This window comes from Xenopus laevis, chromosome 7L (assembly GCF_017654675.1).
Source record: "Xenopus laevis strain J_2021 chromosome 7L, Xenopus_laevis_v10.1, whole genome shotgun sequence".
Classification (NCBI taxonomy): Eukaryota; Metazoa; Chordata; class Amphibia; order Anura; family Pipidae; genus Xenopus; species Xenopus laevis.
In genome coordinates this window covers 86,654,583-86,668,946 of record NC_054383.1, presented here as the reverse complement: position 1 = coordinate 86,668,946, position 14,364 = coordinate 86,654,583, and the positions used below count along the sequence as shown (strand labels likewise).

The following is a 14,364-nucleotide window of genomic DNA, read 5'->3' as shown; positions in this document are numbered from 1 at the left end:
CATTCTAAGAAAAAGTGTGTAAACATTTCCCCCCCCCCCCCGTTTTTTACGCAGCCAATGTAAAGTGGTGCATTATCCCACATTTTTTACACAGCATGATAAATAATGGTGCTGTTGGCCTTTATTCCTGGAGAAACATAGTGCCAGACAAAATTTAAATACTCCCACTATTGTTATTTCTTGTGTTTTTTTTCCTGCTCAAAAATTCCAGCGAAACAAAATTCTAGCACAGATTTGTTAACATTTTTGACATTAGCAAAAGCACAAATTTTGCTGCAAAACTGTATCAAGTAAAAAAAAATCATCAATAGCAGACACTTGTCACACATGTCCTCTTTATTACAAATCTACTTTATATACTGTTAAACAGGTATGGGATCAATTATCTGGAAGCCCCTACGGGAAGTGCATTTCCCATAGACTACATTTTACTCAAATAATTCCCATTTTTAAAAATGATTTCCTTTCCTTGTACTTGATATAAATGTAATTAATTCTTATTTGAGGCAAAACAAGCCTATTTGGTTTACTTAGGGGCACATTTACTAAGGGTCGAATATCGAGGGTTAATTAACCCTCGATATTCGACCATCGAAGTAAAATCGTTCGACTTCGAATATCGAAGTCGAACGATTTAGCGCTAATACTTCGATCGAATGATCGAAGGATTATTCGTTCGATTGAACGATTAAATCCTTCGAATCGTTCGATTCGAAGGATTTTAATACAACGATCGAACGAATATCCTTCGATCAAAAAAAACATAGGCAAGCCTATGGGGACCTTCCCCATAGGCTAACATTGAGTTCGGTAGCTTTTAGCTGCCGAACTAGGGGGTCGAAGTTTTTCTTAAAGAGACAGTACTTCGATTATCGAACGATCGAATAGTCGAACGATTTTTAGTTCGAATCGTTCGATTCGTAGTCGAAGTAGTAGTCGAAGGTCGAACTAGCCCATTCGATGGTCGAAGTAGCCAAAAATTTATTCGAATCCTTCACTCGAGCTTTGTAAATGTGCCCCTTAAAGTGGACCTGTCACCCAGACACAAAAATCTTTATAATAAAAGTCCTTTTCAAATTAAACATGAAATCCAATTTCTATTTTTTATTTAAGCATTCATAGCTGTTGTAAGCTCATTTAAAAATCTCAGCTGTCAATCAAATATTGTCTGCCCCTCCTCTATGCCCGTGGCATAGAGGCGGGGCAGACAATTACTTTCACTTTCAATTCAGCACTTCTTAGATGTCACTGCTCCCCACACATTCCCCCAGTTCTCTTTACCATATAACTGTGTAGCCAGGGCATGGGGAAGGACACCGGGTCCCCCATTCTGGTGCACAAACATGATTCTGAGATGATACAAGGCTTGTCTTAATAACAGTGTGCACAAAATGGCTGCTGCCTGCTTGCTATAATTTTGAAATCCCAGACTGAAGGAAAAAAAGAATAAAATAATTTATATAGTGTAATTAAAGTTCATTTTCCTTGACTAATCTGATAAAATAGGATTTTAATATTTTTTTTGGGTGACGGGTCCCCTTTAATGTTTAAATGATTTTCAGTAGATTTCAGATATGAAGATCCAAATTACAGAAAGACCATGTATCCAGAAAACCCCCAGCCCCAAGCATTCTTGATAATGAGTCCCTTACCTGTAAATCCATTCTAGTTCTAGACACCCTGTCTCACAGTGTACTTCTGGTATTTGCAGAACCCAGACATGTTCACAGGACCAATTATTTCAGTCTTTCACTCAATTCCTATTCCTATGATGCATGTTCTGATATGCAGGAGCATATGTCTTATCAATTAAGTCATGGATTTTTTTTTCTTCTTATTTCTCATTTCAGAGAGGAGGCTGTCCAGCTGGAATTGAAGGAAACACAAGCAAAATGATTTTCTATCAGAAAGTTTTCTGTGACAGTGATCCAGACGTCTTCACGCTTGAGTCATCGCTAAAGAAAGGCTACTATCTTGCTTCCATTGAAGAAAATGGCAGACACAAACTGGGACTGAAGCAAGGCCAGGATGAAGTTGACAGCACAAAAGCTTTTGACATACACGTGGAAAGTGGCTCATGAATTTTCGGATGCGATCCTGCTGCTGCGGATAGAGACCTTTAGGAATAATGGGGCTCATTTATTAATGGAGTGCAAAGTAATTGTCTATATTTCCAAGCATTGCTGGTAAATTACCCGATGTGCCTTAGATTTGCCGACCCTTTGCATCACACCAGAGAAGTGAGATATGCAGCGCTTGCTGAATATAAGATGGTGTAACAGGTGGCTTGGGTTGTGCAGCAGGAGTGTTCCAAAGGTATTACACTTGTCCCAGCTTATGCTTAAAGCCCTAGTCCTGCTCAGAGACACCACAGAATGTGTAGATAGACAATGTATAAATTGTCCGTTTGCATGAGCTGGGTGAAGCCTTTTTGTAATTTACCAGTAATGGTTAAAGGGAAAATTGCTGTTCAAAGGCCTTGCGCACTGCATCTCATTAATACATGATCCCCACCATCTTTAGGGCTAACAGAGGAATTAATAATAATGGGTCAGCTGTTGCCGTAGTACAATATCCAGCATCCCCTATACTAATCTACTTGATCTGTAGAAAGTGCTATTTCTGCAATGCTGACTATTCTAACCCTGATATTTAAAGTCATTAAAGGGACTGTGCAGTGTGCACTGATTAGCATTCCCATGGTAATTGTAAACAAAAAAATATTTAATTGATTAATCCACTGTACAGACAGCACAGGCTAACTGCTGATTGGTTGTTAAAGGTTATAGAAATAACTTTAAAGGAGAATTCAACCCTAAACTTAAAAAACCCCTACCCTACAAAGACCACGCTCCCTCCTCCCCCCAGCCTAAGTGTTACCTCGGGCGAATGCTCCTAACATTTTACTTACCTCTCGGCGCAGATTCAGGCATCGGAGTTCATGGGCGTCATCTTCTTCTCTTTGGAAATCTTCGAAATGAGACCGGCACTCAAATATGAATATGAGAAGGCCTGGACGGAAGTTGAGTAATACAAAAAAGAAATAACAATAAGGGGCAGATTTATTAAGGGTCGAAGTGAAAATTCAAATTTTCCAATTTTTTTTTGGTCAAAACTCTTAAAATCCAATTGTAAATTATCCAAACTCTATTTGAGTTTTAATTTGAATTAGGAATGCACCGAATCCACTATTTTGGATTCGGCCGAACCCCCGAATCCTTCACGAAGGATTCGGCCGAATACCGAAACGAATCCTTATTTGCATATGCAAATTATGGGTGGGAAGGGGAAAACATTTTTTACTTCCTTGTTTTGTGACAAAAAGTCACGTGATTCCCCTCTCCGCCCCTAATTTGCATATGCAAATTAGGAGTCGGTCCGGCCTGACAAGGATTCGGTCGATTCCGAATCCTGCTGAAAAAGGCCAAATCCCGAACTGAATCCTGGATTCGGTGCATCCCTAATTTGAATTTCGAGATTTATCATACTCTGGCCCCCTTTAAGAACTCAAATTTGACAATTCGCCACCTTAAACCTTCCAAATTGCTGTATAAGTCAATGGGAGAGGTTCAGGGATCAATTTGGTGGTTTGCAGCCTTCCTGACATTTGAGGTTTTTTTTAGAGAAAAAAACTTGAATCGAGTTTTTTAAATTCAATTCGAGTTTTTCTAATTCAAATCGAATTCGGGGTTTTCGGGTCGATTCAATTCGCCCGAGCTGAGAAATTCGATTTTATTATTAAATTTAATAACAAATTTTCAAATTTTAATTTCAACCCTCGATAAATGTGCCTCCAAATGTGAAGCCTTAGAGAGCATTTGTTTTTACACAGGGTCATGTGTAAAAAAATAACCCCCATTTGAAAGCTGGAAGGAGACAGAAGAAAATGGCAAATAATTAAAAAAAAGAACATTCTACAATATGCTAAAAGTATAACTTGAAGGTGAACTACCCCTTTAAAAGCGTTGTGTAGTGTGTGGTGGAGATAAAATTGTTTGGTCCATAGAACTAACACTGACCTTAATTATCAGGCACAATTTAGCCACAAACAAATGTCCTTAATCATCACTGGTTTCAAAACAGTATCATCTCTACCGATCTATATTTTTCAACCTCACAATCTTTGTTTATGGTGACGGAAGTTTTAATACTTAGCTTCAATAGATACTTTTCACTGATGAGCAATCATTGCATCACCTAATAACTAGCATAAGTGCTATGCATAATGTTGGCCACATTTGGTCTAGAAAATTCTTCAAGAGAGAGTTCAACTTAATGTGATGTATACAGCAGCATTCTAATACACTTTGTAACTGATCTTTTTTCCTTGTTTTTCATTTTTTTTTCATTATTTACAATATTTGTTCTGTAAATCTCAGGCTTGGAATTTTATTTGGTATTCTGTTGCTTGGGCTTGGTTGACCTAGCCACCAGGCAGCAGTTTTGGAACATAGCAGAGAAACAGTAAAGTGACTGGAAAAATTTTTTTTATGTAAAATAAAATTTAAATCTCAAAGTTTTGTCTGTGTTTGGTTACCAATCAAGTATCACCAGAAAACAAAAAAATTTCACTTATAGGCTGTAAAGAGGGAAAAATTAAAACAAATACTTCAAATACCTGTAGAAGCATACACAGTAAATATTAAAAACTAACTGAATATGCGTATGTGAGAATATGTCCAGTCAGGCCCGGATCTAACAAACAATTGCCTCTAAGCCTGTCACCTGCCCCTCCCCTTCCCGTGTGTACACAAATTTCCCTCATAGGCTACGGAGGGCTCTGGATTGGCACAAAAGAAATTTAAAAAACAAATTAAATCTCGCGCACATTCCCAGAACCTAACTCTCTACAAATCCACAGTTTTTATTCATTATCTGCTGATGCAGACACTCCATTTTACTTCTGAGACTCAGCCTTTTTCAGCAGGATTCGGCTGAATCCAAGTGTCTGGCCGAATGGAATCTGAATCCAAAAATTTCAAATGGCTTTTTTTGTCACACAAACAGGAAAGTCTAAAAAAAATTTGCCATGTGCATAGCACGTGGTTCTCTCTGTCACCTTCATTTCCTTAAAGAGATACTGACACCAGAAAATAACCTTTTTTATATTTGTCATAACATTGTTTTTGAATGCTATTTATAATTTTGCAATAAAAGTATTTGTGTGATGCGTTTACATTACCTTTCTTACCCCCATGTTCCGCTATGAGGGGGCTGCCATATTTGTGCAGCAATAGTTCGTTAGCATTAGAAACTCTAAAGGGGGCCATACACAGGCAGATTAAAGGTCCTTTAGACCAATTCGGCAGTTTATCTGCCCATGTGTGGGGGCTCCCGACGGGTCCTCCCGATCGAATCGGCCAGATATCGTTCGGTCAAGTTTGATTTTTTTTGTACAATCCAGGACCGCATCGGCTAGTTGATGCGGTTCTGCAGCCCGTCGGAGCCCATTTGTAGTATTGTAATCCAAACGTTCAGATTCGTCCGATATAGCCCAGCCGTTAGTGGGCATATCGGGTTAAGATCCGCTCGTTTGGCGACCTTGCCAAACGAGTGGATCTTATGGTGTATTGCCACCTTAACCGACAGGCTGAGAAAACAGTCAGGTTTAGGAAGTTCAAGTAGCAGTTACTTACAAAATCAAAACGGTCAGCGAAAACCGGTCAACATGACCCATAGGCAACTTTTAATGTACAATAATATTTTAAAAAGAAAATTTTTAGTGACCGTATCACTTTAACGTGCATATGCAAATTAGGGTTTGGTTTCAGTTCGGTATTTGGATGAATCTTTCACGAGGATTCAGCAAAATCCTAAAATAGTGCATCCCTAGTACTGATTGGAATTTTCAGATCTTTGGATATCTTTTATATCTTTTTCCTAATTTATAAAGTTCAACTACTTTTGCTTGCAGATTCTTTGAAGGTTCTTTTGCTTTCCCCATGCTTCAGTAACCAGCAAAGTCAGTCCAGCCCAGGACCTTACTACTATTCTGAATAAAGGAATGGTGTTGTACAGGATCGCTAGCATTTTACAAATTCTGTAAACTCAGTAAACTTGTGAGCAGAATTGTATACTCATACCTGTACAGGCCTATCAGTACACATCAAGCAGAATGGTAACCCATATGCATTGCAGTAGTGAAGCCTTTGAGGGTTGGACTACACGAACGTTTTCGGCTCGAGTCGTGTCGGATCAATGCTGCGACTTCATCCGACATTTCTCTCTCTTACCTTATTTCCGTTGCATGCAATTTTTTGCGTGCGTTTTGACGCAGCGCATCGGATCGCGCCAAAAACGTCTGTGTAGTCCTACCCTGATTCCAAACAGGAAAACTCACTTCTAATAGGCATAGGATTTCATCCCACAGCCCAATGTAATTGGTGTTGGTGAATTTATCACTGATGTAATGGATCATAGTGTGCGGTAGGAAACATATTGTAAGGTTTACTTGGACAGGGACAATGAAGTATAATAGGCAAATTTTGCTTATATAGAAAATACTCCTCTGTCACCCATTGTCTTAGATTTAATTTGGTGTATAATGGTAAACTGATAATTAGGAGTTGATTAGTGATTATCTACCAGTTTCAAAACACCCCACTTCTGGGCGGGTTTAATCGTTTACCGACCAAAGTCAGAGTATGTACTTTTCTATTTAATCTTTGTTCCTTTGTTTTTCAACACACACTGCACTGGGCAATAAGGTATGTGCAATCCCTACATATCTTGGTTCGACAACCCAGAATAACTATCAGCAGAAACACCAACAGGGTCATTTTTACCCATTAAATCAAAACAAACAATCACCATGAACTCAACATCATAACTTATTGTTCTTTATTCAATTACATCATTAGAAACTGATTAACTGATTTAGCAAATATGTCAAAATTAAAGGACAAATTCAGAAGCAACTGTAGGTAGCCAGCAAGTGTTATGAAGATCAGCCTGGTAAAGCACTTGACTATAACAAACCTTCGGTTTTGGTTTTTTTGAAAGACAGGTTTGCAGTAGGATAACATCTTCCTACAAGCCATTAAATGTACATAACACAATGTAAGCAGCATCGATTAGAAGTCTGAATGACACTGAAGTGTTTCACATGGTGATTGCAAGATCAGGCCTCAAATGGAATGTACCCATTAGTGCACTGAAATTCTTTGAATAGAAATTTGCTTTAAGTGCTGTGGTGCCAGGATAAACAGTTTACTTGCTCGCAGAGCTTTATTCCTGGGACAGTCAAACATAAATGACTTGACGTCCAGACAAAAGAATAAACTGTGTTTCCCCTAAAATAACAAAAATGCACTGAACTCCAGCTGGCAAGTGATTTTAACCTTCATTTAACGGGCTTGACATGATTGATTTTTGTCCCTGCCTACCCTTGGAGTTATATTTAAAATGCCAGTGGAGGGATACAATCGGCTCATGACCATTTACAGACTCCAGAGCATGGCTACTGCTTTGCAAATGCCCACATCATGGTAGTTGAAGTAACAAAGGCCTGCAAATGTCAATGCAGACAAGGCAAAAAGGCTGGTGTTGGCCATCTTAATCTTTGTCTCCCCGTGAACATAATCTGTTACCACCTGTCCAAGTCCCCTATAAGCAGAAAAAACAGAAAATTAGACATACACAGAAATATAGTAGTAATGGGGAGGGGAAGTATTTTACTTCTCAGCGGCATTATCAGCTTTATTGTACTTTACGCACGGGTTTCATTTTTGTTTAGCTGCCAGCAATCCTTGCTTATTACATACAGTATAAAATATACATAGAGCACCTACAGTGAGTACAGAATAGACTTACTGACAAACTGAATTCATAGGTAATAACTGGTACCACTGCACTTTTAATAATTTAATAATGCAATGAATTAAAGAGGACCTGTCACCCAGACATAAAAAGCTGTATAATAAAAGCCCTTTTCAAACTGAACACAAAAATGATTTTATTATTAAAACATCCATACCTATTAAACCCATTTAAAAATCTCAGCTGTCAATCATGTATTGCCTATCCCGCCTCTATGCCATAGGCATAGAGGCGGAGCAGGCAGTTGCTTTCACTTTCCATCCTGCACTTCCTAGATGTCACCGCACTCCTCACCATCTAACCTTGTAACCAGTTTATGGGCATGGACCTCAGGTGCCTCATTCTGGCTCATAAACAAGATTTTGAGATAACGCAAAGCTTGCCTTAATAACAGTGTTTACAAAATAGCTGTTGCCTGTTTTTTCTGATTGTGAATTCTCAGACTGAAGGGAACAAGATTTTAATATTTTATATAGTGTAAGTAAATTTTATTTTGCTTGACTAACATGATAAAATAGCATATGACAGGATTGCTTAGGGTGACAGGTCCCCTTTAAACCAAAGTCCACATTGTTTTCATTACCAGTGTCCATGGAGAGTCAATGCTGCAGCCAGTGAATAGTCCATGGCAGCCCCAGGATACAGGTAAGCTGCTGGTAAAAGTCCCAACAACGCAACACTCAATGCTCTCTCACCGGTCCAGTGCATAGATGCAGCTTTTGATCCCGCTAGAGACAACAAAATATATACTTCAAGAAAACAACAAACAAGTCACATCGCTAAATCCTTTTATTTTTTTTGAAAAGGGGCCTCGGGTAGGTAGGTTTATAATTTTTTAAGTCTTAGAGGAAAAACCCTGTATTAGGGAGTCATGAGGAGAAAAGATGACGCTTCATGGTAGTGCTGCATTTGCAGGTAGACAGGAATATGATTGGTTAGCTGGCATGTATGCTAAATGGTAAATAGGCAGTAACTAGTGCAAGAAGGCTTAGAGTCATAGGTAACTGTGAATCGTCATAGAACAAAAACAAAAAATGGTAAGGCATTCCTTTATACCTTGCAATGAGGAAATTCCTAAATTGTGATGTGTACTATTAGCTGAAGGGTAATTGCACATGGAGCATGGACACCCATGCGACTTCTCGTTGCAGACAAGTACCATGGCTCTTGACTCCTGCTGGTACAATCACGAGTAAGACAATGTTATTGCTTGAAAATGTTTATTACTGCATTTTTGAGCAATCCTGCAATTATAACTACAGGATCAGTGAGGTTGCCATGGCAATTTTCGGAGGAGCGTTCATGAGTGTTTTGCCACTTGCACAGAATGTGCCTTTGCTGTAATGATAACTAGTGTTTTCTCTACACACAAGAAAAAGGGTGTATACTGTTTTGGATTACACTTATGGACAGGGACAGCCACGGAATTTGCTTCAGCCACTATAAGTTATTCTTTACAGACAACATTGGTACATATTTGGCAACTGGACAGTATTGTTGCACTGAAATCAATACAGAATACCACAGGAATTCAAAGGAGTGTTCTGTGCACAAAGCTCTCATGCTTTATAAACTGTTAAAGTGGAACTAAAATCTAAAATTTAATAATGCTAAAAATTCTGTATTTTGTAAACTAAATATAAAAATGCACTCACTGCACCAAAAGCCTAATAAAACAAATGATTTATGTTTTCAAAGTTGGCCACGGGGGCTCAGCATCTTGTAACTTTGCAACATCTTTGCAAGAACAAGGCTACACACATGCTCAGTGTGGTCTGGGTTTCTGTTGGGAGGTTAAGCTTAGATAAGATAATTTATCATTTTGTATTATTTAATACAAACTTTCTCCAACGCTGCAGAACTAGTGGCTGCAGCAAAATAATCCTTCAATGAGAATCCCAGTTTATCTGTTTAAATCTGGTTCCATGATCTTTGTCCCTGCTACTGGAGTTGGAAACATTAAAGGGGATGTAAAGGCAAAAATAAAATCCAATACAAATCTCTACAGTCGCGGACTGCTCTACAGCGAAACAAACAAATCTGCTCGAGTTCTGGGAAGTAAGGGGGAATTTCACTGCATACAGTCAGGTTTATTATAAAAACGGTAGACATTTTTTAATTAAAGTATATTGGTTAGAGGTTTCTTTTTCATTAAAGAAAGTAAAAATGGGATTTTATTTTTTTTAACTTTACATCCAAAGAATACAAACACTGATAACACAAGGGTTAAATTCCATGTACAAAACTACATCATACATAATCATAAATATTGGTCATGGGGAACTACAGATTAATGTGCAGCTTGGTTTCTACAGTACTTGGAAAATAAAGTAGAAAGGATTAGATATGCCAAACCATTTAAGATTGAGCTGACAGTCATCCACCTGCTTCAGAATTAGCTTTTGATTTAATTGGGAACAAGTAGGAACACTTTGCTTTCCAAGATGCGAAGTACCTGTACCATCATTTCTGGAAACTTATTTTCACAGGATTTAAAACTTACCATGGTGATTTGGGGAAGTGTGTATCTGAGACGTCTGAACCATATGAAGGTCTTGAGACAAGCATGGTAACGGTCTAATGAGGAGAGACTTAAACGCAGATGCTAGAGACAAAAAAAAAAAAATCAGACACACTTCAAGAATAACCTGAAATAGTACTAATGAAACCAAATGCTATTATATGCTTAAATCCCACACAGCTACAGCTAGGCTTACCACTTTTAACCTCAGCAAAATCAAGAGGGAGGATTGATGACATCAAGGGCAGAGCAGTGACATATGGGGGTAGGGTCGTGACATATAGGGGGGCATGTTTGTGTCTTCTGGGAGCAGGACATAACACCAAAGATGGCTGTTGGCCAGATTATTGTTTGGGATTCACAAGGCTAAACCTGGACAGACCCAAAAAGCCATATGAAAAAAAGAAACTGGGTCAAAACCAAACAGGTGCAACATTAGATACAACAGGGCATCCCAGTCATTGTAAACATTGGTACAAAGTCAACCCAAACTGCAAGTGTGCTGGTAAAATGAAGCCCTCAAAAAGATTTAAATAGTCCTTAGCCTTTCCAAAAGCTTGGCTATTTTTTTTTTTTTTTTGATGAACAGGACAGGAGTTAACATTGCTGTATTTTATTAGTTGATAGTATATTGAGCATTATTATTTTAGGTTATTGCGGTTATTGTCATTTTTTCTTTAGATGTTTTTCTTGCAGATGTTTATTATGTTTGCCCGCCATGTGTCCTACTGCTCTGCTGTGAGTGTTAGAGACCACCGGTGTTTTAAGATTTATGTATCATCTAATATCCAGAGAGAGAGCATCCTATCTAAGCACAGAGGCCTATGATGTTTGAAGGGATTCTGTCGTGATTTTTATAGTGGCGTTTTTATTCCTAAGTTACACTGCAAATAATTCACTCTACCATGTAGAATTTCATTCCTAACCAAACAAGTGTATTTTTTTGTAATATTGTTGTGTAGGCAGCCATCTCAGGACATTTTGCCTGGTCATGTGCTTTCAGAAAGAGCCAGTGCTGCACTATGGAACTGCTTTCTGAAAGGCTATTGTTTCTCCTACTCAATGTAACTGAAGGAGTCTCAGTGGGACCTGGATTTTTACTATTGAGTGTTGTTCTTAAAACTACCAGGGAGCTGTTATCTGGTTACCTTCCCATTGTTCAGCTGATGGGGGGAAGGGAGGGGTGGCATCACTAAAACTTGCAGTGCAGCAGTAAAGAGTGACTGAAATTTATCAGAGCACAAGTCACATGACCGTCAGATTTCGAAATTATTAATATTAAAAAATCAGTTTGCTCTTTTGAAAAAAAGGATTTCACTGCAGAAGTCTGCTGGAGTAGCACTATTAACTGATGCGTTTTGAAAAAAAATGTTTTCCCATGATAGTATCCCTTTAAATAAAGCACCACAAAGAAAGCACAAATGCTCTGACAGCATTGCCTACACAAATGCTGGAGAGATGGAAACACTGAGAACGCAAGCATGGTACCATTACTTTTTTGCAGGGAAGACAACTGCAGGAACAACATTCTCCCCAGACATCAGCATATGCAAGCTTTGCACTATTACATTTTTTGGGGAGGGGAGAAAGTGAAATATATGGCCCCTTCAACAAGAGAGAACATAAATAACAGGTGATGTCAAAACTGCAACACCTTTAGCAGTTGCAGAATTGCAGTTGGAGGTAACTGGGTTGTACATCCCTTATTTATAAACTGAAAATATTGAACAATGGCTTGAAGCAAATGTGCTCTTTGACATGTATTAAAAATATCTCTGGTTAAAAAAATGGTACATGTATGGGACCGGTTATCCAGAATGCTCGGGACCTAGGGTTTTTGTATAATGGATCTTTACAAAATTTGGATCATGTCTTAAGTCTACTAGAAAATCATGTAAACATTAAATAAACCCAATAGGCTGGTTTTACTTCCAATAAGGATAAATTATATCTTAGTTTGGTTCAGGTACAAGGTACTGTTTTATTATTACAGAGTAAAGGGAAATAGTGTTTAAGAATTTGGATTATTTGGTTAAAATGGAGTCTATGGGAGAAAGCCTTTCCATAATTCTGAGCTTTCTGGATAATGGATTCAGATAACGGATCCCACACCTGTGCATCATAAAAGATAGTTCAGCTTTAAATTAAAGAGGCACTGTACCTCCTTGTGTAACCTTTGTGCAATTAATAGGCCTTGTACTGAAAATACTTTTTGCCTATTGTTTTATTCAGAAAGAAAATTATGGTTTGGGTTATTTATTGAGCTAAACAGTGCAAACAGGGATGTTGAAAGTACTCCAGGTTTGGTTTTACAAGGAAGATGATAAACAGGCAATACCCTGCATAATAGAACCCTGCTCATCTTTAAGCCAAATGACTCACAACAACGTTGGAAGAGAGGCGATTGTTTATTGGTAATCTATTTATCTTCTTCACAAGGACAAAACAAGACATAGCATCAGTTTCACTGTTATATTCAAGAAATAACAAAAAAAATTAATTTTTGTGAACAATGTTCAGCACAAGCCCTATTTATTGAACCAAGGCGGTAGTTCCCTTTAATTTATATATGATGTAAACAGTGATATTCTGAGACAAATGGAACCAGCCCGAATTTTTTTCTCTTTGTTTTTAAATGATTTAGATTTACTCTGCAATTTATCCTAGATACCAATCAGTGGTTTGTATAAGATTCGAAAATTGAATACTAAAAACAGCAATAAAATAGTTTCACTGAGCAATAGATTTATGGCTGTCAGGGTCAATGGCACCTATTTGAAAGCTATAAAGAGGCAAGAGGAAAAGGAAAATAAATAATGAAGACCAATTGAAAAAAAACAGAACATTTGATTACATGCTACAAGTTAACTTAAAGGTGACCTACTCCTTTAAGAGCCATAGGGGCAGATTCACTAAAGGGTGAATTGTCGCCAGCAACCGATACCCACACAACTGTGCCAGGTGCAAATTCCCTACAACTACGCTAAATTACTAATATGTGAAGCTGCGCCCAGATGCGGTCGACTTTTCGCTATCGTTACTTTTAACAAACGTTCATTTGTGCCTAGTGAAAATTCGCTAGTGATCTTGCGCTTAGGTCAATTTGCATATGGCGGGTAATTTAAAGTTGTATGGAGGTCTTTATTATAAATGTTAGTGCAAATGCTTGAATTTACTGGTTTTTCTTACAAATGTCCAGGGAACCTTAATAAAGACAAGAGAGTTAATACAATGCCCGACACATCAGCCCACTGTAAAAATGAATGTTCCATATGTTATGAAATGTCTGGAGAAAATCGAATAACAAAAACAGTTTAAGTCGGGACTTTTGCAGGCAATTCCGCTTAAAAAAAAAAGGAATAGTCGCCAGCGTTTTTGGAACTTTAATGCATTTTCGGCACACAGGATGTGATGTAAGTGACAGAAGATTGAGGAAGATCTGGCTTCTTTTTAGCACTTCGCCTGGTCTGAGGTGGTGAAGTCAACTGTGGCGAAAGAGGTAACGTTCAGTAAAATACGCACTTTATTGAATTTGTGGAGTAACAAACTTTCGCCAGAGCAAAAAGTCGCCTGTCGATAGAGTGCGAACGAACGCAATGGTCTCTTTCGCTAGCGAATTGGCGCCTGTTAGTGAATTGGCAATGTCACTGCGGATGGTAACGCTGGCAAAAAGCCACTAGAGTTAACCACTTCACCCTTTTCCTTTTGGTGAGTCTGCCCCACTGAGTGTAAAACGGTTTTGAAGCAGTTAATGCCTTATATGCAGTAATTATCTCAATTCCACTTCCCAGTATCACACTGTGCAGTGACCACTAGCTGATGTTTTAGTTTCACAATCTCTACACTGAGTATAGGAAATATTTCTAGGACCATTACATTAACGCGTGTTGGTTATTGCGCTGCAATCAACATCGTAATGCCAAAGTTAACGCCGCCCACCCGTTGTCACCACTTACCTCTATTTGCCCTGCACAGGGAACTCACTCGCAACAGAGTTGCCATTTTGCCTCAATGCCCACCAAGGA

At 38.4% G+C, this 14,364-nt stretch overlaps 1 protein-coding gene across 1 annotated transcript; it reads right to left on the bottom strand.

The window, feature by feature from the left end:
- Positions 1-6,819: 6,819 nt before the first annotated feature.
- On the bottom strand, positions 6,820-14,352 carry sdhd.L (succinate dehydrogenase complex subunit D, integral membrane protein L homeolog). Its single transcript, NM_001095520.1, is given in 4 exon segments — positions 6,820-7,605; positions 8,402-8,546; positions 10,322-10,423; positions 14,296-14,352. Coding segments are annotated over 4 exon segments (459 nt in total). The 5' UTR covers positions 14,342-14,352; the 3' UTR covers positions 6,820-7,439.
- Between the last annotated feature and the right edge of the window lie 12 nt (positions 14,353-14,364).